At 50.2% G+C, this 26932-nt stretch overlaps 6 protein-coding genes across 6 annotated transcripts; 3 read left to right on the forward strand and 3 right to left on the reverse strand.

Annotated features, from left to right (window-relative positions):
* Positions 1-6251: 6251 nt before the first annotated feature.
* CABS01_09399 (uncharacterized protein) lies at positions 6252-6581 on the forward strand (the record flags this gene model as incomplete). Its single annotated transcript, XM_060542756.1, has 1 exon — positions 6252-6581. A coding segment is annotated over one exon (330 nt), but the record flags the coding sequence as incomplete, so codon positions are not given.
* Positions 6582-9977: 3396 nt separating this feature from the next.
* Positions 9978-10520, reverse strand: CABS01_09400 (uncharacterized protein; the record flags this gene model as incomplete). Its single annotated transcript, XM_060542757.1, has 1 exon — positions 9978-10520. The coding sequence occupies one exon, from the start codon at positions 10518-10520 to the stop codon at positions 9978-9980; it is 543 nt and encodes a 180-aa protein (XP_060400484.1).
* A 3798-nt stretch (positions 10521-14318) lies between these two features.
* Positions 14319-14821, reverse strand: CABS01_09401 (uncharacterized protein; the record flags this gene model as incomplete). Its single annotated transcript, XM_060542758.1, has 2 exons — positions 14319-14567; positions 14624-14821. The coding sequence occupies 2 exons, from the start codon at positions 14819-14821 to the stop codon at positions 14319-14321; spliced, it is 447 nt and encodes a 148-aa protein (XP_060400485.1).
* Positions 14822-19589: 4768 nt separating this feature from the next.
* CABS01_09402 (uncharacterized protein) lies at positions 19590-19895 on the forward strand (the record flags this gene model as incomplete). The annotated part of the gene is made up of 1 exon (XM_060542759.1): positions 19590-19895. One exon carries the CDS (start codon positions 19590-19592, stop codon positions 19893-19895), a length of 306 nt encoding a protein of 101 aa, XP_060400486.1.
* Positions 19896-23296: 3401 nt separating this feature from the next.
* Positions 23297-24868, forward strand: CABS01_09403 (uncharacterized protein; the record flags this gene model as incomplete). The annotated part of the gene is made up of 2 exons (XM_060542760.1): positions 23297-23453; positions 23700-24868. The coding sequence occupies 2 exons, from the start codon at positions 23297-23299 to the stop codon at positions 24866-24868; spliced, it is 1326 nt and encodes a 441-aa protein (XP_060400487.1).
* Positions 24869-25249: 381 nt separating this feature from the next.
* Positions 25250-26672, reverse strand: CABS01_09404 (GPI transamidase subunit PIG-U; the record flags this gene model as incomplete). Its single annotated transcript, XM_060542761.1, has 3 exons — positions 25250-26111; positions 26180-26447; positions 26516-26672. 3 exons carry the CDS (start codon positions 26670-26672, stop codon positions 25250-25252), a joined length of 1287 nt encoding a protein of 428 aa, XP_060400488.1.
* Positions 26673-26932: the final 260 nt, after the last annotated feature.

A 26932-nucleotide genomic window follows, 5' to 3' on the forward strand; every position in this document is an offset into this window, starting at 1 on the left:
TCTTACACGTACATAAATTACCCGCCCAAAAATATCTGCCGGTGTTGAGATGAGGACAGACACGATGTGACAGTGGTGGTCGGTGTTGGCGTCGGAGGATATCTCTGTCAGGGCGCCGATGAAGTCCAAGCCCAAAAAGCGCTGCTATTATTGTTGCGTACGGAGTACGGGAGAATGTTCCACAGTTCCACCCGGTGCTTCCATCAGTCACCTGTATCCGTACTCCGTACGCGTCTCAGACCGCGCAAGCGTCCCATCAGCCCAATAGAATGGCATCTTCCGGGTTCCTGGGCCGGTCGGCGCATCAAAAGGGGCGTGGGAAGAAGGGCGCCCAAAGGAACAAGACAAGAGTGAAGAGCCAAAAGAATCAGACGAGGAAAGGAGGCGCTGCGGCGTTGTGTTTCGTTTCGTCCGGTCCCCTGACGCCGCAGCGTCACAGTCGCCCAGTTCAACGATAGTAACGGGTTAAAAAAGGGCGAGGATATTCTGCCAGCAGCTCCCGCTATTCTGCCACCAAGTGTGGCTGCGGCAGGCCCTACCTCCGACCACAGAGCCCAGCTGCCTATACCTACCCACTTACCTACCTACCCACCTACTTACTTACCTACCTACCTACCTACCTACTTACCTATAACTACTACTTCGTTAACCTCGCCGTCGCTACTACTATTAATTAAAACTATTCCTAACGTTAATATACTATAAAAAGAGAATAATTATAAAGTTAATAATTTTTTTATTTATTAATATATTATTAATTATAATAATTATAGTTATATAGAGTATAACTACTTATTTTATAACTAGCGCTTTTTTAGCCTATTTAAAACTAAAATAGTACTTAACGAGGCTATTTATAAAGCTAGTTTTATAATTTAAATTATTTAATATAAACCCTTTATTAAAGCGCTAATTACTATTACTTATTATTATATTTATAGCCCGTATTATAATTAAAAGTAGTAATATTTTATAGAGTTAACTTATTTAAATAAGTATTATAAATCTTTAACCTTATTTATAAATTATTATTAATAAATCGCTACTAGCTTTTTAAGTAGTAATTAGCTCTTTTATCTTATTATTAATAACTTTTATAATTATTATAATTACTTATTTAGTAATATTAATACTTTTATACGTTATTACTGCGCACTATTACGTAGTAAGAAGGATTAAATTATTAATTAATAAAATAAGAGCATTTGACTTATTTAAATCTTTTTAAGCTTATAGTTAAAAAGTAGCGATTATAATAGTATTATCGCTTATAATATATTTAATATATTAGCTACTTATTACTATAATAAATTAAGTAATAGGACCTTTATTAAGTAATTATTTAATTAATTATACGATTTAATAAAGTATTAGTACTATTTTTAATATAATAACGCGGGCTATATTACGAGCTTATTTATTATACCTATTACTACGATTTCCTTATTTTAATAATATCTAAATATTTTATTAATAAATTTTATATATAAAACTAACTAATTTAATATACCGTTATTTAATATTTATAAAATAACTAATAATAATTATACTTTCTAAATTACGAGCTACTTTTTATTTAATAAGAAAGAAGCTAATTATAATTAGGCTATTAACTAGTTATTAATATTACTCTAGGCCTATAAAATTCCCTTTTTATAAGTTATATATATAGATTATAAGATTATTTTATTTAATACCCTCGATAATAATACTTAATTTAAAGTAGTACTATACGTACTTTATTATTAGTACGTTAACTTTAATATATTAACCCGGACCCAGTATTACTTTAACCCGGCTACGAGGGATAAAACTAATATAGTTATATATAACCCTTATTTTTAATAATTCTTTATAAATTAGGGTAATTTCCTCTATAACTAATTAATAACTATATATTATAACTAATTATTCGAATTTTAGATTACTAAGTACCTTACGATAGTAGTTAATTATATTATTAATACTTAGCTTAAGTCGTAATATAAAAAACTCGTATTTATTTAAGTTAACTAAATTAAATACTTCGATTACTTAACTACGTTAATTATCGAATCTTTATATATAAATATTAAAGTACGAGTTTGTTATTATATAAGTAATTTTAAAACTATATTTAATAAATCAATTATTTTTTAAATAAGTTAAGTAGTTATAATTAGCGCTTACTAAACTCGTTACTAAGCTAAAGTATTAAGTATTACTACGGGATTATTTTAAAAAAAGGTACGTTTATATATATATTCTAATACTTTTAAATAACTTTTATAAGAACTTAATATACTAAATAAATAGCTAAATTTAGGTTTATTAAAAAAGTTATTAAAAGAGTACGTATACTACTTAATTCGAACTATTTATAAGTTACTTTATTATTACGTCCTTTAGTAATATATTAAAAATAGTACCTTAATATTATTAAAAAAGATCTATTTATATTAGTTTTAATAATACTTAGAGCTTATTATTAGTAATAATACTTTTATTCCCTTATTTAATCCCTTATAAGTCCGAGGTAAGGGTTATTTATAGGGCTTTATAATAAGTATTATAGTAGTTATAGTAAATAAGTTAAAAAAGCTAGTTATTAATTAAAGTACTTTTTTTAAATAAGAGCCCTCTATATTTAAGTATAAGGAAACTATTAAATATATAAAAATAATACCTATTTTAGTACTACTATTATTAATAGTATTTCTAATACTAAATAAGGCTATTTCTACTTAACAAGGCCTCGAGATTATATATAATTTTAATATATATAAGCTTAGTATAAAAATATAATAAAAGTATTAATAAGCTATTATTAATAAAGTAATTAACGTAGTTAATAATAATATAATTAATCTTATAAGGGCTCCTTAATTATTAATATTTATAAAGTTACGATTTTAATTAATTAATAATCTTACGTAGTTAGACGTATTATAAGATCTAGTTAATAAGGATTATGTTTATAATATTAATTTTATAATAAAAAGTAAGATAAATAGACTTATTAATAAGTATAAGGTTAAAGTAGAGTATAAGGCTAAAGTAAAAAATGTTACTAAATTACGGGCTATAGGTTATATAGAGTAATTAATAGTTAATTAGGTAGTTAATTAAGTAATTAATTAAATAGTTAATTAAGCTACTTCGTTAATTATATCGAATTAGGCTAATTCGTTAATTACCGTACTTTTTATTAAAATAATTTAATTAACTATAAGTTAATTAACGGCCTTTAATTAGTCTAATTTATTCGAATACTAATTACGTAGAGCCTAGCTTATGTATGTGCCCGAGACCGGCGGTCGTGTGGCGGCCATAGCCATACTTAGTGGTAGAATAGCGGGAGCTGCTGGCAGAATATCCTCCCCCTTAAAAAACTTAACAAAGCGGGAAGAGGAACGGATAACTTCTTTCTAACTGCCAAGGTTCATGCAAGGGCGCCGACCGATGCAAGAAAACGTGATGGAAGACGAGTTAGGAGAGTGTAAAGATCGCCGCAATGGGGATCGGAGAGCCGCGGGCATGTGCCAGGCACGCGGCAGATGGAGGGCGTTCGTACCGGGGCTGCGGTACGCTTGAGGGGGGGTGAGTGGGAGACGGTATCCGCAAGGGCAGAAATTCCCATTCGCCGGAGCGAAGGTTCATGGCTTTTTCTGAGGATTCCGGAGTTGATCATATCCGACACTTTGGGTCGATGGCGTTTGCCCTCTATTCCTACTAGGCTACGTTTCGTGGGTAATGTGAGCAACAGAGTAGTTCTCATCACCGATGGCCTCCCACTTGGACGATGCCTCTTGTCCCTTTCCGGTGGTAAATGTCCATGTCCGAGGAGGCGGCACTTGATTGCCGCCGGCTACGAGTGAGCGGAGGGCAGCTCAGAGTTCTGAAGCTATGGCTAGGGCAACGCGGAATGGGTTTCTCAGAATGGAAAGGACGATGAGGGTCAACGAATACGATTTTTCCAATTTTCGGACCTCTATCCGTAGTGTCGGGCCGTAGCACATAGGGTGAGATATCTCTGCTCGGGGCGTGGCTGGCTGGAGAAGCGTCGGCATCGCGAAGCTAGTGACACACGCTTTTACCAGAGCACCGGGTCTGGCTTCACGCTCCGTTCGTGGGACTGGGACAACGGAGACTACTTCGTGTTGGAGATAGGTTCTCTTCGTGGCATCACAGAGAGTGAGACATTGATGGGGACTCTAGCGAAGCTTATTTCGCCAAAACCACGGCAATTGGTATACTTGTTTTTCCTGCTCATTCGTCAATGTGCGACGAACCACGGGAAGCATTTCGTTCTGCAGCCTCAACTTTTCCAATGAAGAGGGTCTCTCAGAATTCCACTCGCCGCGCCGCTTGATCGCATACGTGCCCGTTCACCGTGAGACATTTGTGCCGCCACGCGGCAGAAGCTGACCGAAGCTGAAGTTGAAGATGGGCTCCAATCGTCTTCCCATTCATTGGGTCCCGTGTACGTGGGAACGGCACCGCCGAAATTGAACATTAGCAGCCTGTGTCTCCGTGTTATAGCCAAGGGCAAGCAGCAGTAGTCAACCGTTTGGCAGCGGGATTGGGCGGGCTGAAGCAGGCATCACGTCAATGAGTACGAACTGGGGCTGGCTGACCCAACAGAGCGGATATCCGTATCCATAGAAGGCGAACGAGGGAGGAATGGAAGGGTCAAACCCCGAGTTCGTTCGTTCCCAACATCGTTACTTGAGGCTACATGGGTAAGGGGATGGTGATGGGATTCGGAAGATGAGGCTCAAACGGTGTAAGGGTCTCGAGAGCACAGATGTGGTCCCCTGGACTATCCGTACACTAATGGCCAAGGGAGAATCCTTGATCGTGGATAGGAAAGTCGGTGTCGTCGTTTTCGTCGCAGGCTTCTCACCGACGGGGATTGCACGGTTCAGAGGCGGCTCAGAGAGGATGGGGAAATTTCCCAGCAGACTGGTTTCGGTCTGATCTTCGTCTCAAGTTATTTCGCCTTCACCGAAAGTAGGGTGGAGCAAGTTTTTTCTTCCAAACGGTGAAGCCAGAGGAGAACTAGGAGAACCCCTTTTCTTGAGTCCTGAGTGGCCAGTCTCAACTTTCCCCTTACCGTAGCATGACGCCCGACAACGATATCCCAGCCATCTTTTTTTGTCGCTATTGTGCTCCATCTTTTCATTTTGGTGTTTGCTCGTGTGTGCGCGCCCCATAGCCCCTCATGGCTCATGCTGACCCTCAAACGAAGGGGTTCGCGATGATGAGGAGGTGAGGGTCCTTGTTCGGGAATGCTTCCATTCGTCGAGGATCCGCTCCTTCTAGACGTTATTTCTCTTCTTCCTTGGTTTCGAACAAGATGATCCTCTCTCCACCGCTTCTTTCGTTTGCTTCTATTCTCCATAGTGTAACCGGGGTCCATGGGTTTGGCAAGATTGGGAAATGTAACGTGGATTCATATGGCAGCCGAAAGCGGTGCCAGCTTTCCGTTTCGTATAGTGGAGAAAGGGGGGACACTTTAGGCTTGTGAAGATTTTCACATGATTTCTTCGTGATGGGATAATGACATCTTTCGCATCGTGACACGGGAAGTGAAGAAAAATGACCCTCTTTTCTGCGTACGCGCTCATCTGCACGAGCACTTCACCAAGCTAGAGATGTAGGAATACCTGACGTAAACCAGGGTGCTGGATGAGGGGAGGGAGGGTGAAGCAAAGACAAGCGGTCTCACAAGTCAAGAATCTCGGTTCCACAGAGACGGTGTCATTCATAACCATCTCAGCCTTGGAGAGCAGGGGGAAAAAGATGATCGGGTTGAAGGAAGCGTTATGACTGGAAAATGCCCGAGGTGAGGTTAACCGCTTAGACAAGGGTTGTTGCAGAAGGGGATGGGGGGGGCGGGGGGGGGAAGCGGTCTGGGGCGGAGCACATGGCGCGAGGGGAGGGGAGAGGGGGAGAGGGAGGAGTGGGGGTGAGTGGAGGAGGAAGAAGGGGGAGAGGGGGGGGGTGGGGTCGGGGGAGGAGGGGTGGTGGGGGGGGGGGGGGGGGGGGGGGGGGGGGGGGGGGAGAAGATCGCCAACTCATTGTGAGTCACACCCATCGACAGAAGTTCATCAACAACGCTTCTCAACAACATTAACGGACAGTTTTCATGCGACCCATGATAATTACCGGGCAGGCAAGCAAGCAAGCACAGTCACTACCTGGGTGATTGGCAGGACCTGACCGCCTTTGTGTGAACGTTTGCCTTGGACCGACAACCACACACAAACACCCTGGTCCGCTTGGCGGGAGCGGAGACAGTCAGCCTGTCAAGGAACTTTCGGTGTCCTCGGCACGGGAAACGGAGAACAAATGTCAAAAAACCCCAAGGATGTGGAACCTCCGGTTCGTCAGCGCGACGGCGGAAAGCCAAGACTTTTGGGAAAGTTGGGTCGCGCCGCTGCATGTGCACTTTTTACAATGGGGAACAGATTGGGAACTTTTTGATTTTCACGAGCCGATGTTCTTTTCCTTCTGTTTCGAGTGGGGAGAGAACGCGGATGGAACAAAACGGGGTTCGGGTGTGTGTGTGTGTACGAATACATACATCGTATGGGTGATTATGAAGCGAGTGAGAGTGCGAGAAAGCACATCAAGTGGATGCGGTTGTTTATCAAACAGGATGGGGAAACCAAGCAAAAGACAACGTGGCCGTGGGATTCTGCAGACATGTGAGTGTGAGTTTGAGTGTGATGGTGAGGTGAGAGTCGTCGTCATGATGGGAATGTTTGTCTGTTTCTCCAAGACCACCACGGCCGTGGCTCCGCTTAGCGCTAGGTATGACTGGCTCGCCGTGAGACCGAACCGAACGCGAAGTCCACTCGGACACTCACTCAGCCAGCCAGCCAGCTCGCCAGCGCCGCCAGCACCGTTTTTTTGTGACCGCAGGCATTCCGAGTTGGGGGATAAGGCTGCATGGGAGAGGATCACCATGCAGCGTAACCATGTGTCATCACAGACACTCTGCTGTTGGATGGGAGTGGGAGGATATGCTGTAACTGGGTACCGTTCAATGGGTGAAAAAAGGCGCCAATCAGAGAAGACGCTGTCCAAAACGGTGACTGTAACGGAATTCGGCCGGCTTGGAAGGACGGGAGTTGTGTGGTCGACGTGGACGGAACTTCTAGGACATGTACACTCAGTACACAGCTTTCCGCAGTTTCGCATCGCAAGCACGTATCTAGGTCCCAGCCGTAATGCGACTTTCTCTCTCATGCAAGTGACGCTTTCCGTACGGTGGGATGATAGGAGCACGTCACAACCGTCTTTTTTTTTATCCACCGTCCGCCGCCCGCGACCACCACAACACCCATCAGTATCATGTCAATATCAGGACTGTGGCTGGGAGCATCCTCCCGCTCCGCACCCCCATCTGCGCTTGTTTCTGCCTCCGTTTCTCAGGTCCCACGAGGAGTTGCCTGAGTGTGTGGGTGGGTTGTTCGTCAAAATGTCAGCAATCTGCGACGTTGTTGCTGACGGTGGCGCGGTGACACAGCATGGCAAGGCAGCAAGCGAGACAGGAACGTGTGTCAGCCTGCAGAACTGACTGAGCTGGTCTTTGTGTAACAGTAAGACAAATAAATGCTGTGTACGTTGACACGAGGTTGTAATGTCAACAAGCTTCTGACTGAGTGCCCAAACCCGGAACCCAAGAGCTTTCCCCGAAGCCTCCGTGCTTCGCCGCGGAATATGGGTCCGGTCCAGTCCCCTTCCCCGGAGTTGGGTGGGCAGACAAAGACGTAGACTAACAACGTCAACATGTTCTCCGTCAGGAATCCGAGAAGAGCGCACCCTCGTTTTCGTTCCGAATTTGCTTGCTTACGGCTTCTCGGGCAATCGAGGAGAGGGATGGGATGAGTGAGGCCCAACCTTGTCATTACAGAAACGGTCGATCAATCAAACCAAACACGGACCCCGAAGCCTTTTCGTCTGATGTTTTAATGGTATGGATATGCTTGAACGGCACGAACGTTGGGGATTTCCGGTGCGAGTGGTCTTGACAGCGTCATTGGTAAAGTGTGTGGTCGCACGAGGAAAGCCACACTATGGAGAAGTGCCACCATGGCTTGGGAAACAATCTTTAGACGGTGGAACGTTGTGTCTTCAGTTTTGCCCAGATTGTGACACCTCTTCGTACGCCCTGATCGGCATTCAGCTCGTTCGGTTCCGCATTGTGGTGCGGAACAAACAAGTAATCCAAGACTTGAGGCGTAATATTGGTGCCATCTCCTTTGCCGACGCTTGTTTGTAGTGTCCAAAGTTTTCCAAGATATATGCCAGAAGGTCAAAAGGAGAATGCGGACGCCATCACCATGGTCCTGGTGCTACCGCGAGCCCGGCTCTGGGGAGATAATGTGCCATGGCACCATGAGAAAGATTTTGAGTTGTGTCTGGGCAAGCTGAAGGCCTCTTGGCTAGCCGGCGACACTTACGATTATCGAGATGCGGACCCGCGACGGCAATTTCCATCAAGCTTTGGACGATCAGTGTCTCTCAAGACAAGCCACCAATTCCCGGCAAGTGGGATGGAACGAGGGGTAATGTGGTCTCGTGGTGTCCTGCTCGATCACTGGCAGTTGTCAATGTCTTTGTCCTCCCCTATCGTGGAAAGAGGGAAAAAAAAGAAAAAAGACTAACCCTTCATTTGGGTGTGGCTTTCTTTCCGCCATGGCTTGGTATTCCTCGAGCTTGTACGCTTCAAGAAGGTGTTTCGTCGGCGCTAACTCTGGGGAAACACGGGAACTGCCATCCCACCCAAAACTGCTCTCTACGGTCTACCTACTCAGGTCTCAGGAACCAACCGTTTGCTTGAACTCGAGGTTTGGAGCTTGGGGCATCGTAGTGAGGCTTGAAGGCTCGAGGCTTCTTGTGTGGCTTTCCAGGTTTTCGAATGGGACGGGGCACGTTCGTGTCACCATCCGCCCATCCAAGTGCCATGTTACCGCAAGCCTTGGTGTCCCGATCACCGCCGCGATGACAAGCCCCCGCGCCGCGGATCCGTAGATCTGGTAATGGGAGGCTTGCGTTAGGACGGGCGGGCACACGCTTTCCACGGCCCTCCCACGCGCCGTAGGGAGAGTATGAGAAGGGGAGGAGATCGCCGAACTATCGTGGACGATGTCTTCCCTCGGCTCGGTCTTCTTTACGAGGCGTTCCACGTTCTTCCTTCCTTTCGCTCCTTAGTCTCTTGCGGGAAGAAAACCGGGCAAAAAAGACCCTACTGCCATGGCTGTGTGTAGTAGGTATTTACGGAATACGCGGTGCTCGCTCGACATTTCGTGTCATCGGGCGATTGTGCTTTGGCTAAGCCACCACCGCCAACGACTCTCTCTGTTCCATGTTACATTCGAAACTGCGACGGCAAGAATCAAACGGTGTTTACTGTACCCGATGACTCCCATCTCTACGGATATGGCAATAGTATGGGCTCCTTTCGGAAACATTGCGAGCAAGACCAGGGATACGGTCGACAAGGGTCGTGGGACGTTTGATTGATGCCGTCAGCATCGGCATACCGTCAGCTTCCCATCGCTACCAGTATTTTCCTGTCTTGCCTAGAGATACAGCCTGGGTCTGGTGCTCTGCCGTGCTGCCGTACTCCGTACCCAGGTAGGCGGATACGGGGTGGGCGACGTGCAGATGTGTGAAGAACGTGGTCGAGCGATGCGCCAAGATGGCGACGGAGGAGGGAAATCATCGATTCATCATTTGATCCGGGGCGTCTTACGCGACATGGGGGAAGCGAGCGCAGGAGTGTGTTGTATCGAGAAGCATAGCCTGCTGCAGGCTTCCCTCGCTTCCCTTGCCCGTTTCTTCTATTCGTAGAGGTCTAGGCAGGCAGGCAGGCTGTGTGCGCTGTCTATCAAGCGTAATCTTGTACGGACATTTCTTCTTTCTCAACATCTCTTGGGTAGTGTTGTCTTGGGATCGTGACCAGCTGACCTCGACTTGCATGTCTAGGCGGAAACTGGGCAACTGGGATCTGAATGGCGCCAGCAAGGGTTGAAAGTGCTCGAGGGTGATGATGTGCACATTACGGTGCCAAGGTTGCACGTAACGTGAGACCATTGCGGGGGGGGGGGGGGGAGATCAGTGATTGATCCCAGTGCTCCCCAAGAGACCAAGGTAAGCAGCCACCAGCCAATGAGAATCCGAAACGGTGGGTCATTGAAACGGTTGTGAGCCCGCGCCTGTGTGAGAAAAAAAGGGCTGAACTTGTTGATGCGGCAGTAAGATTGGCATCGACATCCAATAGACCGGATTCGTGTCCTAGACAAGGAAAAGGCTGATCGCCAACAGGAAGAAGCAAGCGAGAGACAGACACAGAGGAAGGGTCTCGATAAGAATAGCCACGGGAATACCACTCCCCGGACTTGGGTCTTCAGCTCCATCCCTCGACCGAAGATATTCGGGTGGACAGAGGAGGCGCAGAGCAATAAGCAAAGTTGGATGAAGCTGAAAGCTGTGGGTGCCAGCTGGCGATGCTGAAACAGAGACATTTGATCACCACCGGTCGACCGGTGAAGATAGCAGGCAGAAACAGAAACAGCATATTGACAAAAAGGAACGAAAAAAGGGAAATAAGGAATGCTTGGTCTCATTGGGGGGCCAGGGGTCTAGGCCAAGCATCGGATCTACATAGGAACGTGGTGACACGGCAGAGACCACGAAGGAGGCTAAGTACCTTGTTATCGAAGAAAGTTAATTCTTTCTAAGTTATAAGTATAAGAATATAATTTTAATAAAATAGTATAGTACCTACTTAGTACTTAAATTAAGATACTTTTTTAAGCTCGCTATAAAAAAAAATAACTATATTATTAACTATTTATTATCGAAGTTTATAATACTATAACTTTAATTATAATAGCTTTATTTATAATAAATAAAAAGTTTAATTATAAGTCCCTTAAAAACCTCTTTTTAAAAACTATAAAAGCCTCTAAGTTAAGTTAAAATACTTATTAAAATATTAATAACTAAACTAACTTTATAATAACGGCCTTAATAAAAAAACTAAAAAATAAACTAAGAAATAATATTAAAATCCTTACTAATATTAAGTATAATTTATAAAGGGTAATAACGCGGCTATAAAGTATTAATAATATATTTTATATTAAAAAGACTATTATTAATATTAATAAAATAAATAGGGCCGTATTAATATAGTACCTTAGCTTCTTTTTATAGCTTAAGGATTATAGCTTTAAATAGTATTAAAAGTTTATTAAAAAGCTTTTTTAAATACTCTAATATATTTATTACTATTTTTATAATAATAAGACTCTTAGTACTTATGTATAAGTATAAGTTACTTATTTCTAAATAGTAATATTAGCTTATTAATAAGCTATTAAAACTACGATTTTAACGATTTTTTAATAAGGGAGAGGGTAGAATAGAGAAAAGGATAGGTAACTTATAAAAAGGGTTAAGGTTAAATAGTACGGAATTCGAGGGCAGGGTAGCGTCTACATATACTACGGTAATCCTTTAGTAATACAAAACGATAGAGTTAAACAGTAACCACGAAGGAGGCTGAACCTCTGAAGACACCCATATTCATTATTGTCCAATTATCCCGAGACATCCTTCTTTTTGCGCCATCCATCCCACGGGGACGGGAGATGTGCGCAAATGTTACCGCGCTCCGGCCATGTTCTGGACCCGAGTGATTGGGAATTCCTTACCGTTCCTTTTTCGAGCTCAGCAAAGGGGATGGGGAGTCTCACAGTCTCACACAATGATCGACGACAGGACAAACGGCACGTCGAGCTTCGTGTTTGGCGTGTAGGATGTTCAAATCTTTGATACCCATCTATTCCTCCACGCCTCGGTCGGACTCGGTGTGCCAGTGACATGTTGGAATTGTATCTCAAAGAGCTGGAAATGACAGCAACGAACCGAACCCCCCCCCCCCCCCCCCGGGGGGACCTTGTCTCGTGTGATCAAACAAGCCTTCTTCAAAATTTCGCTTCCCCGAGGCGGTCGCGCATTCCTCGCGTTCGTCGTCGGACTTTTTAGGGTTCTTGTTAATTGTTGACTTGCAGTAGTGTAACCTCAGAAGATTGTCCACAATTTTCCCAGGGTCCAGGGCTACAGAGGATAACGAGCGTGGGACGGAGTTCTCACGGACGGACGCGGCATGAAAGGTAAAGTAAGCATATCACGGCACGCGCATACAGGTTGCTGGTATTACGGAGTTGGTGGTTAATCTCCGAGAGGGACATGGCCTTCCTTCAAGACGGTGTACCGTGTCTTCACTACAGAGTTCGGCACACCTTACAGTCACACATTGCGTGCAGAGCTGTCCGTGAGACGTGCGATTGGATGAACGAAAGAGTCGGAGAGTCAGGGAGGAGGTTCAACGGCCGGCTCACGGCTCGTGATGTGAGTCGTGACAGAGCCCATGGTTCGCCGGCTTCTCGCTCGGTCACGGAAAGAAGCTTTCCCCAGGGATTGGTAGAGTAGGAAGCAGTGCTTGTAGCAGGAGCGGTAAGGCAGAACTCTTATTGCGGATGGAACGGTAGACTTGGCTTTTTTCCCTTTCGCATTTTGGATTCGTAGACCTCGCAGGGATGGCCTCATCGGGGACCATCAAGACGCGGACGCGCGCGGGCGGCGCAAGTAACAGACAGCTCGGGGCCCGGGCAGGTAATTCATTCAGGCTTTTTTTTTTCTTTGGGAATTGCGAAATAGAGTGCGTGCCGGAAGTCCCACTAGGATGGATGACCCCAGATGTGCGGCTCGTACAGTTCATACTCAAAAAGTCCTACAGATCATTTGGCTGGCATTTAACGCAAGACACCGAACCGAACTCAAAAGTCCGGAGTCTGGAGTCTGGAGAAGGGGATGGGAATTTTAGGGGTTCTCACATTGCCTGGCACATGACAGACAAGGCTGAAGATGAGATTAAGCATACCGGGGTGTAATGTGAGTTGGTTGGTCACGACCAAGGTTTTTGTTCCCGTGGTAAACGGAGTAACTGGATAGAGAACGCCGGTCATCGGGGAATGAGAGTGAGAAAAAAAAAAAGTTTGTACAAGATTGAAGTTGCATTCGGCATCGTGACCGCCTCTCTTTTCTACCACTCTCATAGGCTCATTTTCCAGCCCAACCCAATCTCACAACAACATAATCCCCTGACTGGCTGGAGGCGGTGGGCTGACCTGGGAGCCCGGACTGGATATGGAGAAAATTTGGGAAATTACAGAAGCGGTCGAACTTTTTCCACAATCGTTCCATGAAAGCTTCCATGCATGAGCAGCGGCCCCTTGGAGGCTGGGGGGGGGGGGGGGCTCTGACGAGATCCAATCTCGCTATACACTTCCCATGTTGAGTGTGAACGGAAAGCGGGTCGGCAGAGCAAACGGCAGAAAAAGAGAAGGACCAGGTTTAATTATTACCGTAAAGCAGGCCAATTCGGCTCGTTCGCTTCATTGTCACCGATTTTTTGATGGGAAATTTCCTCTCTCCCTTGCCTTGGTCCTCAGCCCGCCCGCCCCCCCTTACCCCCCAGGGCCCTACCGTCTTCGACTTCCTTGAAGTGAAGAGTGTCCATTTTCCCCTTGGCCCATGCCACGCATGCCCTTGTCCTGCTGCAAGATGGTCGATTTCGAATGGAGATGGGAGGAGGGTTTCGTTGCGCCCCGCTGGACCCCTTGAAGCGCTGGTGACTGGCAGCTTTTTCTAATTTGATGATGATTTTTCTTGCCAATGGGGGAGGAGGCCAATTATCCAACCCCCCTTGCTCTGCCTTGATCGTAGATAATCTGTTACCTGTTACTACGTGTCAGCTGCTGTCCGCATTCAGCCTTTTTGACCATGATTACGGCACTTCATCGTAATACGGAGTACGGATACTGGGGGGGACTTGGGTTGGGGGTTTATTCTTATTCCAGGCAGACGCTATTACAAGGTGAGGTAAGCTCGGAGAGCTCATCGGGGCGCAGCAGGACGCCTACGTCGGAGTGGTTAGGTGAGATCAGGCAATGCGATGATAATTGCTGCTCGATGCTGCGGATTTCGGAACGAAATGCGACGGTGAATGGGCTGCGGCAGCAATAGGCTGCATCTATTTTGTCTGCATGTTGCTGCCGCAGCAGGAGGAAGCTGAGAAGACACGAAGAAGAAACACCCCCTGAAGAATTTTATTTTAGATGCACCTGAAGCAACGTCGACGGAGCCTCTGGCCCCGCTATCTGCAGCAGCACATGCGCATGCAAGTGAAATGTAATGACTTTTTTTTTTCAATGTGTTCTATTGCTTCTTCTGCTTCTTTAGAGGCATGTACTCTACCGCGTACAGCCAAGGTAGAGTTGCAGTTGCAGGTTTGTGTGTGGGCTTGCGCTACGTGTACGTTGGACTCTGCAGAACGACGACGCCAATGATGTAGGTGTAATGTGTAATCGTGTTTGCGCGCCCAGGAAAATTAAGATTACTGCGCAGAAAAGGACGAAAAAGGGCCGCGCAGTTGTATCCGTAGTATCCGTAGTAAGAAAGTCGTAATAGTAACGGACGTACGACTGTACGCGGCAGATATTCTACGGGCGTTCGGTGAGACTTTTTCTACGGGCGAACAATTTGGTGTTCTACGGAAGCTGAGCCACGGCCGGCGGCTTCTGGGGCGGCGCCTTGTCCGCGCAATGCTGCTTGTAAGTTGTCGAGTTTGGGTGAAAGGACAAGACTCACAAGAGCCAAAAGAGAGTTTTTGTCCACGGCGAACCGGGGAACTCCCCCTAACGTGGGAACAAAGAGTCGCTTGGTGAAAGGGGACTCGGGAGTTGAGACGAGACATGATTGCTCACTTGCAGAAGTGGACAGTGTAAACAGGCCACCCAGGTTTGAGGTTTTCTGTAGACACCGTGACATGATGCGATGCATCAGGGAGGAGAGGTCTAAGAGGGAGGGACTTGAGAGTTCTGTATTCGTACTCCTTCTCGCTGTCGTCAACGCAAAATTACGCACGTCGCAACTTTATATTGGCTCTGTAACTGGTTGATTGGGTGTCGTCTGAAGATGGACGGCACGAGATGGGAGCTTTGGCAATTTTGGTAGTCCAAGTGTATGTGTGTGTGTGTGTGGTGTTGCGTGGTGGTCACCGGTTGACTGGTTTGGTGTCAAGTAGGTGGTGTTTGAGCGGTGAGCTTTGCAATTTCCCTGACGGTTTGAGATTGAACCGTAACAGGAAGAGGAGGACAAGGGTTGGATTGGAAGAGACGGAGCTGCCGAACGCTGTCTCCTTTTTCTCTGAAGGGCTCCCCTTTTTTCTTGGTGCCGGGAATGGGTACGGAGTACGGATACCTTCATCTGGGTGAGGTGAGTTCGCCAGAGAGTGAGTGAGGGAATGAGAGTGAGAGTGAGAGCACAGGTGTCCTGTTGGCTGGTGGGCAAATCCCTCCGTCTCCGTCTCCGCTCCGTTCTGTGCCTGGCTGACGGTTGGTCTACTCTACGGAGTACAGTAGTGTATGGGGAAAACTGAGAGTGGATGGAGACGGTGAGAAAGGCCGGTGTGACAGGGGGCAGGAACACGTTCAGGGCAGGGCAGCCCCCTGTACGCGTGCTTGTTTCATTTCCTCGCGTTGCGGCGGTCAAGCCCCACGGTGACTCTGGCGATGCGTCACCGCCAAAAAGAGGGAGACCTTTTTCCAGGGCAGCGGGCAGTCATGGGAGCCGCCCGTCACCTCAGCAAGATGAGACGAGACGGCGGCCCACCGTTGGGGGTGATTGACGAGATTGACATTTCTGGAGAAACGGTTGCTTCGGCTAGACGCTGATCTCCACTTGACGGTGTGTGGGTCGGTACGTACATACAGTCTGCAGAGCTGCAGAGCTGCATTCCACCGTTACGGCTCTGAGATACCGTATGTAAGTACCGTGCCGTGGTGTACCTGATGGCGTAAGGTAGCGTAAACGGAATGCCGCGTCCCCATCCACACATCAGAACACCAAGACCAGACGGAGTGGACGCCCAGGGCAAAGCTTTAATTTTGGCACTGGCAGTGTCAGGTACAAGGGGTCAAAGTACTGACGTACCTGCTCTCTCTCTCTCTCCCGTCCCAGGCAAAATTCCTTTCTTCACCTTCACTTTACTGCCACCCCATCGCCGCCCATCCCACACCCTGCCGACTTACCCCTGGACAGCTCGCAATACACGCAAACTCGCCCTTCACCCTCATCTCACACTCCCACAATAGTCACCACACACCCTACTTTTACCCTCTCTTGCGGTGGTTTACCTACGCAGTACGGTAAGTAGGCACTCACTCCCTCACACACCCTTCACACCCTTCTCCCCTGACACCACACACCCCCCTCCCAAGCAAGAAGACACCAGTGCCCGATCCAAGGTCAAGCTGGGCTAATACCCTTGCAAGGTTTCTGGCTGTTCCAAAATTGCAGAGTCTCGGACAGCGAGCTCTGCAAACAGGCACCGCCAGCCAAAATCTCCTTCCCATGGCCGCATTCGTAGATACATAAGGCACCCGACTCCCCCCCTAGTATCGATGGACTACTATTCCCGACCAGATCACAATCATCATCGACAAGACCAGATTCAGACGAAACTCTTCTAACTTACGACCGTTTGGTTACATACTACTCTCACATCCTCCATCCACCACTACACACCAAAGAGTCTTTGTCCTCATTCCTCAACGGCTCAACAACCTGCAACACCACAACATACAAAACTCCCCAAGGCTACATCTACGCAGCCTTACCTCAACCCAAACCAACAACTTCACAACAGCTCATATGGCTTGCTCCGCAAACAACGACTTCATCACCATGCCTGCTCAGCGCCCCTCGCAACTTCCTCCCTGCCCCGGCCCGCCGCCTCAACGCCCTCTTCCTCCTCTGCCCACCCGCGGTTAAAGAGTGGCTGGCGGTTGGCCTCGCGCAATACACCGACTCGAGAGCTTTCTAGAGCCATGAGTTGAGAAACAAACCACCACTACCACATCGAATGGAGCTGCCCTTCGGTTTCCCTTCGCAGTCGAAAACCAACAACACGGACGAACGGGGGCCAACAAACCCATTGAACCAGTTCTCGGGAAAACACCAACTGCGAACGAAAACCGATCCACACCCTTCAGCAACAACACCGCATCCATTCAGTCGGCCTGTATTTGGCAGCCCGCAGGATTTACCACGCATTCCAATATGCACGCCATACACGCCTCCATGTGTTGGCCATGCATGCGTCTCACCCACACCACCCACACCATTTGACCGAGGGGCAGAGGTCTCTCCAAAAGCCTCACCTCTGCGACCACCGGGCCAATGCAACTGCCCCTCAATCTCTCCAGACCGGGCAAACGCACCTGCGTCACGATGGACCGCGGGGTCATCAGTTGCTCCGAGGCGGTCTCGAGAATGGGCCTTTTTAATTCTTCCTCCCTCACCTTCTTCCCCTTCTCTTCGTGCCGGCCCGCGTTCCCAAGAGCTGGGCTCTGCACGCAACTTACCAGCAACCACGCAACAACCCACTCTACTTCGTCATCGACTGCCACACCCCCTACGCAGTATTCACCGACATACCACCTTGTAACAATACAAACCTACCCCTCGTTCTCTCTACACCTCTTTCACCGAAAGTGGGTTATTCAACCAAGCCAACGGAAACCACCATCTTTAATCCATGACCTACAACGGAACGAGCAAAGCATCATTACGGGACCAGGAACAAACCTCAACGTCATCATTCAATCACGCATTTTCCACAACCTCATCAACACAAACATGTATCATTAGAAAGGAGCATTTGTCAGGGAGACTCACTACAAGTCTACTCTTTTTTTGTTTTTTTCTTTTCCCACTTTGTCGTCGCCGATACCCCCCTTCCCTTTCTCAGAGAGATGGATGGATTCGACGTCAAGTACGAGCGTTTCTTAGGAACCAGATTTAGTCAACTGGGATATATCAAAAGTTGGAGAGAAGGAGTTCACATTTCCTCATTCGCACTGGAGCACAGGGGGGTCAATCTCAGCATTGGACCACCCAATTCTAGATGAGAGTTATAATACCACACATAATTCACCAAAACAAACTTGATCCTCACTTTGCTGCATAAATGTGATTCAACTTTGGAAGGCCAGCCAAGTTCTCGACCTCGCAGCCGACTTGCCTCACTGAACCGCGCTTTAACCGCACAGCTCTCGCTAATGCCGCGCAAACCATGGCAGAAACGGAGGATCTTACTGTGAACCCCCCGTTCATCAACCTCTCCCGCCTATTGTGAGACCGAGACGGCATGGGCACATGGCACGATGGGCGGGAAACACATCCCACTCAACGCACGACATCCCGTCCCATTCTCCCCCCCATCCCTCCCCGCCCGTCCGCCGTCACCATGGCCGCGACAGCAGTGCGCGGGGTCGTTGGGAAAAGGTGAGCCGATCTCTACGTTGACCGAGAGAGCATCGCCCCCCCCCCCCCAAGTCTATCCGTCCCTCCCGACGACCACCCTGTATTGGGGGTGTATTGGGGGCTGGGGGGCTGGGGGGAAAGTTGGATGAGGTTACGGAGTAACGGACTGATTTGCATTGCGTTTGGCGGCGGAATGAGAAAGAATACTACTCTGCGGCGGCCACCTTTTTTTTGGCAGACCGAGCCCATGGCTGCCATGGTAAGGTAATTTAAACCTCAGCCTACTTTGTTTCTCCTGCTGCATGGCCGTGATACCTACATACAACAACTGCGGAAACCAACCTTGCCGCAGACGACCCCCCCTCCCCTTCTCCATCCCCCCCAATGTGCCATGCATAACCGACCCGACCCGATCAGCAGACCAAAAATACTCAAATACCATGCGCCGTCCTGCAGAAGACCGCAAGGGCGAAAAGGCAACACCAGGCAGGCTAGCGGCCACCGGAGGGCAGTTTGCGACTTTTGCAGCGCGCCAACAAGACACAATATTGATGTTAAACTAGAGAAAGTATGGCTGAATACGGGGTGCCAGCGGCCATCTTTTGCGACCCAATGTTTGGCCCCTTTTTCTATATGTTGAGGGGGAAAAAAACCTCCACGCCCCTCCCAAAGAGATTGTGGGAGAATGGATTGGAAAAACCGCTCAATTGTTGCAGAATATATTGACACGTCGACTTTTTGTGAGGAAACCGGGGTGGTGTTGTTGTTGATTTTCACACCACCACCACGAAAACCATCAACACCGTGATCATCAGGGCAGAGCAGACAGCTTTTCTCTGCCTTCTTTTGACGATCTTTACCTCGACATCCAACGGATAGCATGTTGTTCGTGCTGATGTCGATAAGCCCCGTCGTCACATCCCGTCCCAATTGTCTTTTTGCAGAGCGGGTTTCGTTCTAGGTGATACACACCGAACGACGGGGGTTTGACCGAAAGGGAGGGGGGAGCGGCGAACAACGACGGCGGGCGAAACGCGCCGAGATCATCTGAGATCTTTCCGCGTTGCGGTAGAGATTGCCCTGCCCTACGGATACACTCCATCTCCGTGGTGTGTACTGCTGCTTGCCCTGACTGACGTGATGTGTTATGTTACCGCAGAGTGGCAGAGTGGTAGATGGAGGACAAGGGGGCATGAATGTTAGCCGGGGTTTGGAAGGGAAAAGATGTGCGGCTAGGGCGCGTGTTTTTTTGGCAGAAACATCACATCGATAATGAAAAGTTTGGTCACATTCCTGCTCTCTCTCTCTATCTATCGTCAAGGAGAACATACTGCTACACTACCTTACCACCGGGGGGGGCCTTGCCTGCCCGGAATGAGACGGACAGGCTGAGAAGCTCAGCTGATAATGTTGCACATAGGCCCTGCTTATCAATTTGGAAAATGGGACGCGGTATTATGATTTTTGGTGGTTTTCGCCCCCAGGTTTTACTGCGTATCTAGGCCCCCCATTTCCCATCCCCATCCCACCCGAACCACCTTACCCCGTCCGCGGTTGCCAGACTGCTCATCTCGCCTAAGTCGAGATGCAGGACAGATACATGCCTTAGGGGCGGGCGATGCAGCGCGGCGGCGAAGGGGAGGGGGAGGGGAGGGGATGCGCGAGAAAAGGGTTTGGGCGGCAGACCTCGGGACGTGCCATTGCATTTTTTTTTATTTTTTTTTTTTGGCAAGGGAGAAGTGGAGGGGTGAGGTTACCCGCGATGCGCGGCTGTTTTGATCTATTGAAACCTTCTCAAGGGGATTTGCGTAGGATGGCCCATTATGAGCTGGACATTGAGGTTCTGGTTTGCGAGGTTTTGGTTGTGCGGTTCGAACGGTGGTGGTGATTGCCTTTTCATGCGTGCCTCATATTGGGTTGGACGTGCGTCTTTTTCCGGTGGGCTTGCATTTTCCCCGGGTTTACGCCCGTTACCTCAGCTGAAGTACGAAAGTACGGAGTAAACCCAGCTCGAAACCATCGTATTGGACCCGACAGACCAGAGAGAGAGAGAGGCCTCAATTGGGGGCGGGGCTGAGATTTGTCGTTCGAGGTCCGAACTCCGTATCTGTACCGCAGTACGTAGTAGATGGTTTGAGCCTATTTGCGTGCAATTATTGTCGGTGAATACTATCCGCCGTACCGTTTTCTGATGGCGGAGTGGATTCTGATGCCGCGGCCTGCGAGAGAGAGAGTTTTTGGAACATCCACCCCTTTTTGCCTCTCGACGAACTCCCCTTTGACGGTACGGTTTAGCATAATGTACAGTTGGAATTGGAAATGAGAAAATGAGGCTCAGCCTCAGCCCGTCCGTGGACGGACGGGAAGGGTAAAGGACAGAAAAAAAAGGGGGTGGATGTACGGGATGTGGAATGTTGGACCCCTAATTCCCAAGTTGAGGGTAAAAAGAGCCCAGGGGGTGGAGACTCTACTATAGTATCAGTTCGTACTCTGTCAGGTCTGTGAAGAAAGTCAAGGGGGAAAACATGAAAAAAAATAAAAGAAACACAGACGTCGTTGACGGTTTTGACGGGCTCGACGGTCCAAGGCGCCGTCGTTCTAGGGCCTCCCTTATCTAATTACGTCGCACCGGTGACGGGAGGCTAAAGGGAAGGCTAGCACGATGGTGTAATTAGATATTCTGCCCTTGCCGTCTTTTTTCGAGGGCAATAACGGAAAAGAGGGAGAAACTGCAAAGAAGTTTGGTCCCCCCCCCGAAGACAAGCTTGGCTAGTATCCGGGTGTTTGACACCAGTGGACGAGTATACGATGGACGGCATTCATGCTAGCGGAGATGGCGCCGGGGAGTCGGGATTGTGGGAAAGGACTGGTACCATGTCTCCGACGCAGCGGCGGCGGCGCGAGAGACGGCGCCCAGGGAAAACGGAGCCGCCGTGGGCGGTGTTCCGTGGACGTGGAACGACCGATGTGGGCTTCTCTTTGGGTTCGAACCTCGTGTTGATGGATTGAGAGGCGTGTCGCGATGAATGGTGGGGGATTCTTTCTCCCCTATTGGTATTATCCCCCCTTTATTGCCGTGTGTTACGATTTCGTATATTCCTCCGCGATCTAAAGAAGAATCTAAATTAATCCAGGTACGACGACGATTCGTCACCGATGGGCGGGGACGGGGTGGTTTAAGCTACTATAGAAGCATTGAATGGGTAAGGGTAAGGATTGACCTCGTAGCTAAGAGTCTGATGTCTTTCTTTGTGTGTCTATATCGAGCCCTGATCAAGGTCCGAGGATTACGTTGACAGGGAATCGGGGTGCGGCACGTCACGTCAGATAAAAAAGGACGGGACGGAGGAGACCCTCTCTCCAAGCCCTTTCATCAAAGTGACACCTGCGCATCTTCTACCCCGTGAAATATGGTATCACAATGTTCTTAGCTGTCGTGGGTTTATTATGGAATTTTCTGTGACGAAGATGGATGAACCCTGGCGCTCCGCTGCTGATCACTTGTCTTTCCCATTTCCAAATCCCCCTCCCCCCCCACTTGACGAACTGGAGGAATGTTTGAATCTGTATGAAACAAGAGAGGGAGGCTTTGGTCTATCGTTCTTCAAGCGCCGTTCGCTGTTCACACCTGTCAAGCTTGTCAATCTGTTTCCCGTTTCGAAAAATGGACGGTTCAAGTCGGACGTGTTCTGGGGGCGTCTGGAATTCAGACGGTGTAGATTAATTACTTTGGAACTAAGGTAGCCACGCCGTGGTCGTGGTGCCTGCAGTAGGTTACGGTTACAACTTACGGTGTACGGGTTCGGTGTCGCGTACCTGCCTTAGTGGTGGCGAAACTCCCTGCAGTCGTCGTCGGCTTTGGTCATCTCGGAAGATGGTCACGAGATTGGATCAAGAAGGTCGAATGTCTACTGCATAGTAAATGTCGCAATGTATCATGTACCTAATCCCCTCCCTTCCTTGGCTCTTCCTGTTGGTCCCTTTGATCCCTTTCGGAGGGCACGTGGAGGGTAGACTTGGGAATGGCTCAGGGGACTTGCATTGGTGATTCGGACCCGCCGGGGATGCAGGCGCAGAAGCTTAGAGAAGGTGCTTATCGCCAAGACGTCACCGCTTCTTATTTTTGCCTCTGTGTCACTGGTGGACGTTTGACGGCGGGAAAAAAAAAAATACTTGGTGATTTTCGCGGCGGCGTGTTTTGGAGTTTCTCGAACGGTGAACCGGATCGTCAGGGGGGGGAACGGTGGGTTCGTCGATTCTGTCCCAATCGGGAAATGGAGCCCCGTTTGGGGGAGGAGTGGGGTGAAGCGTGGCAAAACGTGGGAGATCTGAATCCACTTTTATTCAGCTGCCTCAGTCCCTCCACTTGTGATTATGTAAGGCATTTGTACTCCGTACCCAATACCTTGTTACTTCTCAGTACGTATGCTCCGACCACGTGATCCCGCGCCGAGGTCGTAACGAACCGTTCAGGCCAAGCTCAGGCGGATCTTCGCGCCGCTGAAGCGATGAAAGGAATGCAGGGGTCCCTACTTTTCCCCAGAACGACACATCAGTGACATTGCATTGCACATCATCAGAAACGGTTGTCTCTTACAGCTCATTGCTGCCTTGCGGGATCTTCAGGGTATCCTTCATACCACAACAGTGCGTTGAAACGGGCTTGACTCATCGGCCACCCGACTTTTCGTCATCCTTTGGGACCCCTTTGGCACCACGTCCCTTGCGCTAGAGAACTCGGACAATCAGGGTCTCTAGAGTCTACGGCGGGGACAGAGCGAGCGAAGGCAGACGACGTGAAGCGGATACTTGGATACACACACCGGTTCCCGCAGTACGTGAGGTGTACTCGTCACCCGGCCTTCACACCACAACGTACGACACAACACCAACACCGCCGACCATGGACGACGTCCTCGAGCTCCACGTCTGGGGCGCTGCATTTGGCCTCCCCTCCATCGACGCCGAGTGTCTGGCCGCCATCGCCTACCTGCACACCGCCCTCCCAAGCTCACAATGGCGTCTGGTCCCGAGCAATGACCCTGCCGTCCATTCATCAAGTAAGTATACCCGTTCACTTATTCACACTTACATCGGCCGGCGTCTTTACATTGCCCACCCCCTTCCCACCGTTCGAGCTTTCCGCCGTTGAAACAAATTTCCCACGCGGCCTCGTCCCATCATGACGACTCATAACAAAGAAAGCCTCACAAAGGCTCACCCAAACGCACAAAGAAACTCGCCCAAAATACATGCACACAATGGACCCTCCCCCTTTTACCCTCAGCCTCGCTAACGTCTGCTAGACCGCCTACCGGCCCTCAAGGCCAACGGCGTCTGGGTGACGGGCTACGCCTCCATCGCGGCCCACCTCGCCTCCCTCGCGCCGCACTCCCCCTCCTGGGACCTCGACCTCGACTCGCGCCTCACCCCGTCCCAGCGCGCAGACGCCCTCGCCTACGCCGCCTACGTCGAGTCTGCCCTTGCGCCCTTGTTAGATGCCGCCCTCTTCGGCACCCACGAGAACTGGGTTGCCGTCACCCGCCCCGCCCTGAGCCACCTCCTCGGGTTCCCCCTGAGCTGGACCGTTCCCGTCATGATCCGGAACCAGGCCACGGCCCGGTGCGCCCACCTCGGCCTCGACTCCCTCGGCGCCGAGGACGACGACGAGGAGAACGGAGATGACGCCGCCGTGCCCAAGAACCGCGCCCTGGACCGCGCCATGAAGCACCTCCCCGTCTCCAACAAGAAGACGGTGCTCGAGGAGATGAAGGCCGGCACGGCGCGCGGCATCAGGCTCCACGCCATCACCGTCGACGCCCTCTCCCCCCTCGAAGCCCTCCGCGCGCGGGGCGAGGACTCACCAGGCGAGAAGAAGCGCTTCTTCGGCGGCGAGGTCCCCACGTCCCTCGACTGCCTCCTCGTAGGCTACCTCGCCCTCATCCAGCAGGTCGACCTCCCGCAGTCCTGGCTACCGACCATCCTCGCCAAGAAGTTCCCCCACCTCGCCGCCATGGCCGCGGACCTCCGCGACGAGTGCCTCACGAACCCGGGCAACGCCCTCCCCTGGACGGCGGCACCTTCGTCGTCGCTCCGTACCGCGGCGCGCTTCCTCGACAACGTAGTGCAGGCGACGCCGAACCTCGGCGAGGCGTACCTCCACGAGTGGCGGCGGCGGGCCGAGACCAAGGCCAAGGGGGCCTCGGCGGACCGGAGGACGCTCGCGCTCGCGGGCGGGGTGTTGGTCGCTGGCTCGGCGATCGCGTACGGCGTGTGGACGTATAAGAGTCTGCCGCCGTGGGGCCTGCGGACGCAGACGTGGATGGCGGAGAAGAAGGGGCTCGGTAGGTTTGGCGATCTGGGCCAGATGCTCAACTTTTCGCTGGGGCTTGCGGACCCGGTGCCGCAGGCGAGTCCGGCTGCTGGATGGGGTTCGGAGCATAGGTATGTCGAGTCTGAACTGGCTGTTGATTAAGGCTGGCGAGACACTTTGAGTATAGGATAATGCGGTGAGTATCAAGATAGGTTTGGTACAAGGAGGTATGGCTGGTCGCAACATGGCTTATCAGTCACAAGACGAAAAGGTGTGCATATAGATCATTCGCAACTCTGGAGTCAGGGGTAGCATGTAGAAAAGGCCACGTGGTTCGCGGCTGCCCAAAGATGTACAATACTGTCTCGATTATGTTGGTTTACACATAAAACCGTTCATCATACACCATGCTATTTTTTCAACGCTTCCTGTGCCACTTATGCCGACCTCGAATGCCCTTATACTCGAACACGGGCGCTTTTAGTTCTACACACGATAGAAAAAAACGACCCTCGTCATCTAGTCTCATCTTTCTGAGGCTCCTTAAATCTGCCGAATCTCCTTTCCGACCATCTCGGGCCTCTCAACCTCCCACTCGTCGCGCAGCACCGCAAACGTGAGATCGCTGACGAGCAAGCTCTGTCCCAAGCTCCAGACCAGCGTGATGGCGTAGAAGAAGTTTGCGTTTCCGCTGCCGGCGTAGATCCACAGGTGGTAGAAGGCCGGGCCGAGGAACGAGGCGTACATGATCGTCGCGGCGCCGACAAAGGTATACCGCATGAGCGGGAAGACGTGCCGGAAGAGGGACAGCATGGCCAGGAACAGGCTCGTGTCCGCGATGGACGGGTACGGCTTGAAGATGGCAAAGATGCCGAGGAGCAGCGTCAGCACGACGAGCGGCTGCGTGCGGATGCGGATCGTCAGGGGCCCGACGTAGCTCGAGAGGTGGAGCCAGAAGACGGCGAGGAAGAAGGGCCGGAAGGAGTCGAACATCTCGACGAAGAAGTACCACCACAGCCCGACGTTGGGGGTCAGGTCGTTGAGGGTGAGCTGGGCGCCGTAGGTGCTGGGGAGGAACTCCCAGGAGCCGCCGGTGAGGAGGAAGGACATGAGGAAGAGGGCGGCGAGGACGGCGGCGGCGACGGAGACGTTTGCGAGGGCGAAGCGCCGGGTCGAGGCGGTGCCTCGTCGGACCGGGTCCTGGCGGTCGTGGGCGAGGAGGATGAGGGGCGGGAGGAGGAGGGCGGGGTACATTGAGAAGTAGGTGGCGAAGGAGAGGGAGACCATTGCGCTGGGGGGGTAGCCGGCGATGGCCTTTGCGATGGCGTGGAGGATCGCGCAGGTTGAGAAGACGGAGGTGGAGCGGCCGATGCAGGTTGCTATTGTGAAGGGGTTGAAGAGGTAGCTGTGGTGAGGGTTGTCAGACCAAACGTGCGTTGATGATGCGGGCAAGGGGTGAGAGTTGGAGCTTACAGCGATGCGACGACGAGGCCGCTCCACCTCTTGCCGCGGCGGGGAGAGGAGAAGAGGCGAGACGAGCCTGCTTCGCCAGAGTCTGCGATATTGGAGAGGGCATCCGCGCTCAGGATGTCGACGAGGACGTAGAGAAGGTATGTGAAGATCGGGAACGACTTCGGGTCCGGGAGGAGGGAGAAGAGGGGGAGGAAGAGGGGCGCCTGGTGGTATACGCCGCCGTCGTAAGGGGAGACATTGTGGTTATAGAGGAAAAGTCCTTCTTGTACTGTATTACGATAAATCGTCAGCCAAGATTCCTTGCTTCGGTTGGGATCCGGGAGAGGGGAAGCTTACATCGCTTGAAGCTCGTGACGGGGGTTGAGATCTCGACGCGGCCGGTAAGCAGGTCAGGCAGGCCGGGGAACGCGACGAAGAGCAGCAGACGCAGCGCTGCTGCGGCGGCGTAGACGCCCGTCTTGCTGCCTCCCTGTGTACTTGTTCCGACGGTCATCCTTCAGTCCATGGTCCGGGGCGGGATGTGTCGAGATGCGGGCTCACGGGAGCTTCAGAGGTTCGCAGTCTTATTGGAGTTCGGGGCGGGAGTCGGGATGAATAAGGTGTGGTAGGTAGGGACGGGGGTCGAGGTGGATGACACCTGGTGCTTCGGCCGGGGCGCAGGTCCGCTGGGTGCGGGAAGCTTGTCCAGCGAATGGCAATCCACCGTCCAGCGCAGTCGCACTTGGTTTAGTGGGTTGAACCCCTGGAGCTGGG

Source organism: Colletotrichum abscissum (genome assembly GCF_030869225.1).
Source record: "Colletotrichum abscissum strain IMI 504890 chromosome Unknown Scaffold_22.1, whole genome shotgun sequence".
In the NCBI taxonomy this organism is placed as follows: Eukaryota; Fungi; Ascomycota; class Sordariomycetes; order Glomerellales; family Glomerellaceae; genus Colletotrichum; species Colletotrichum abscissum.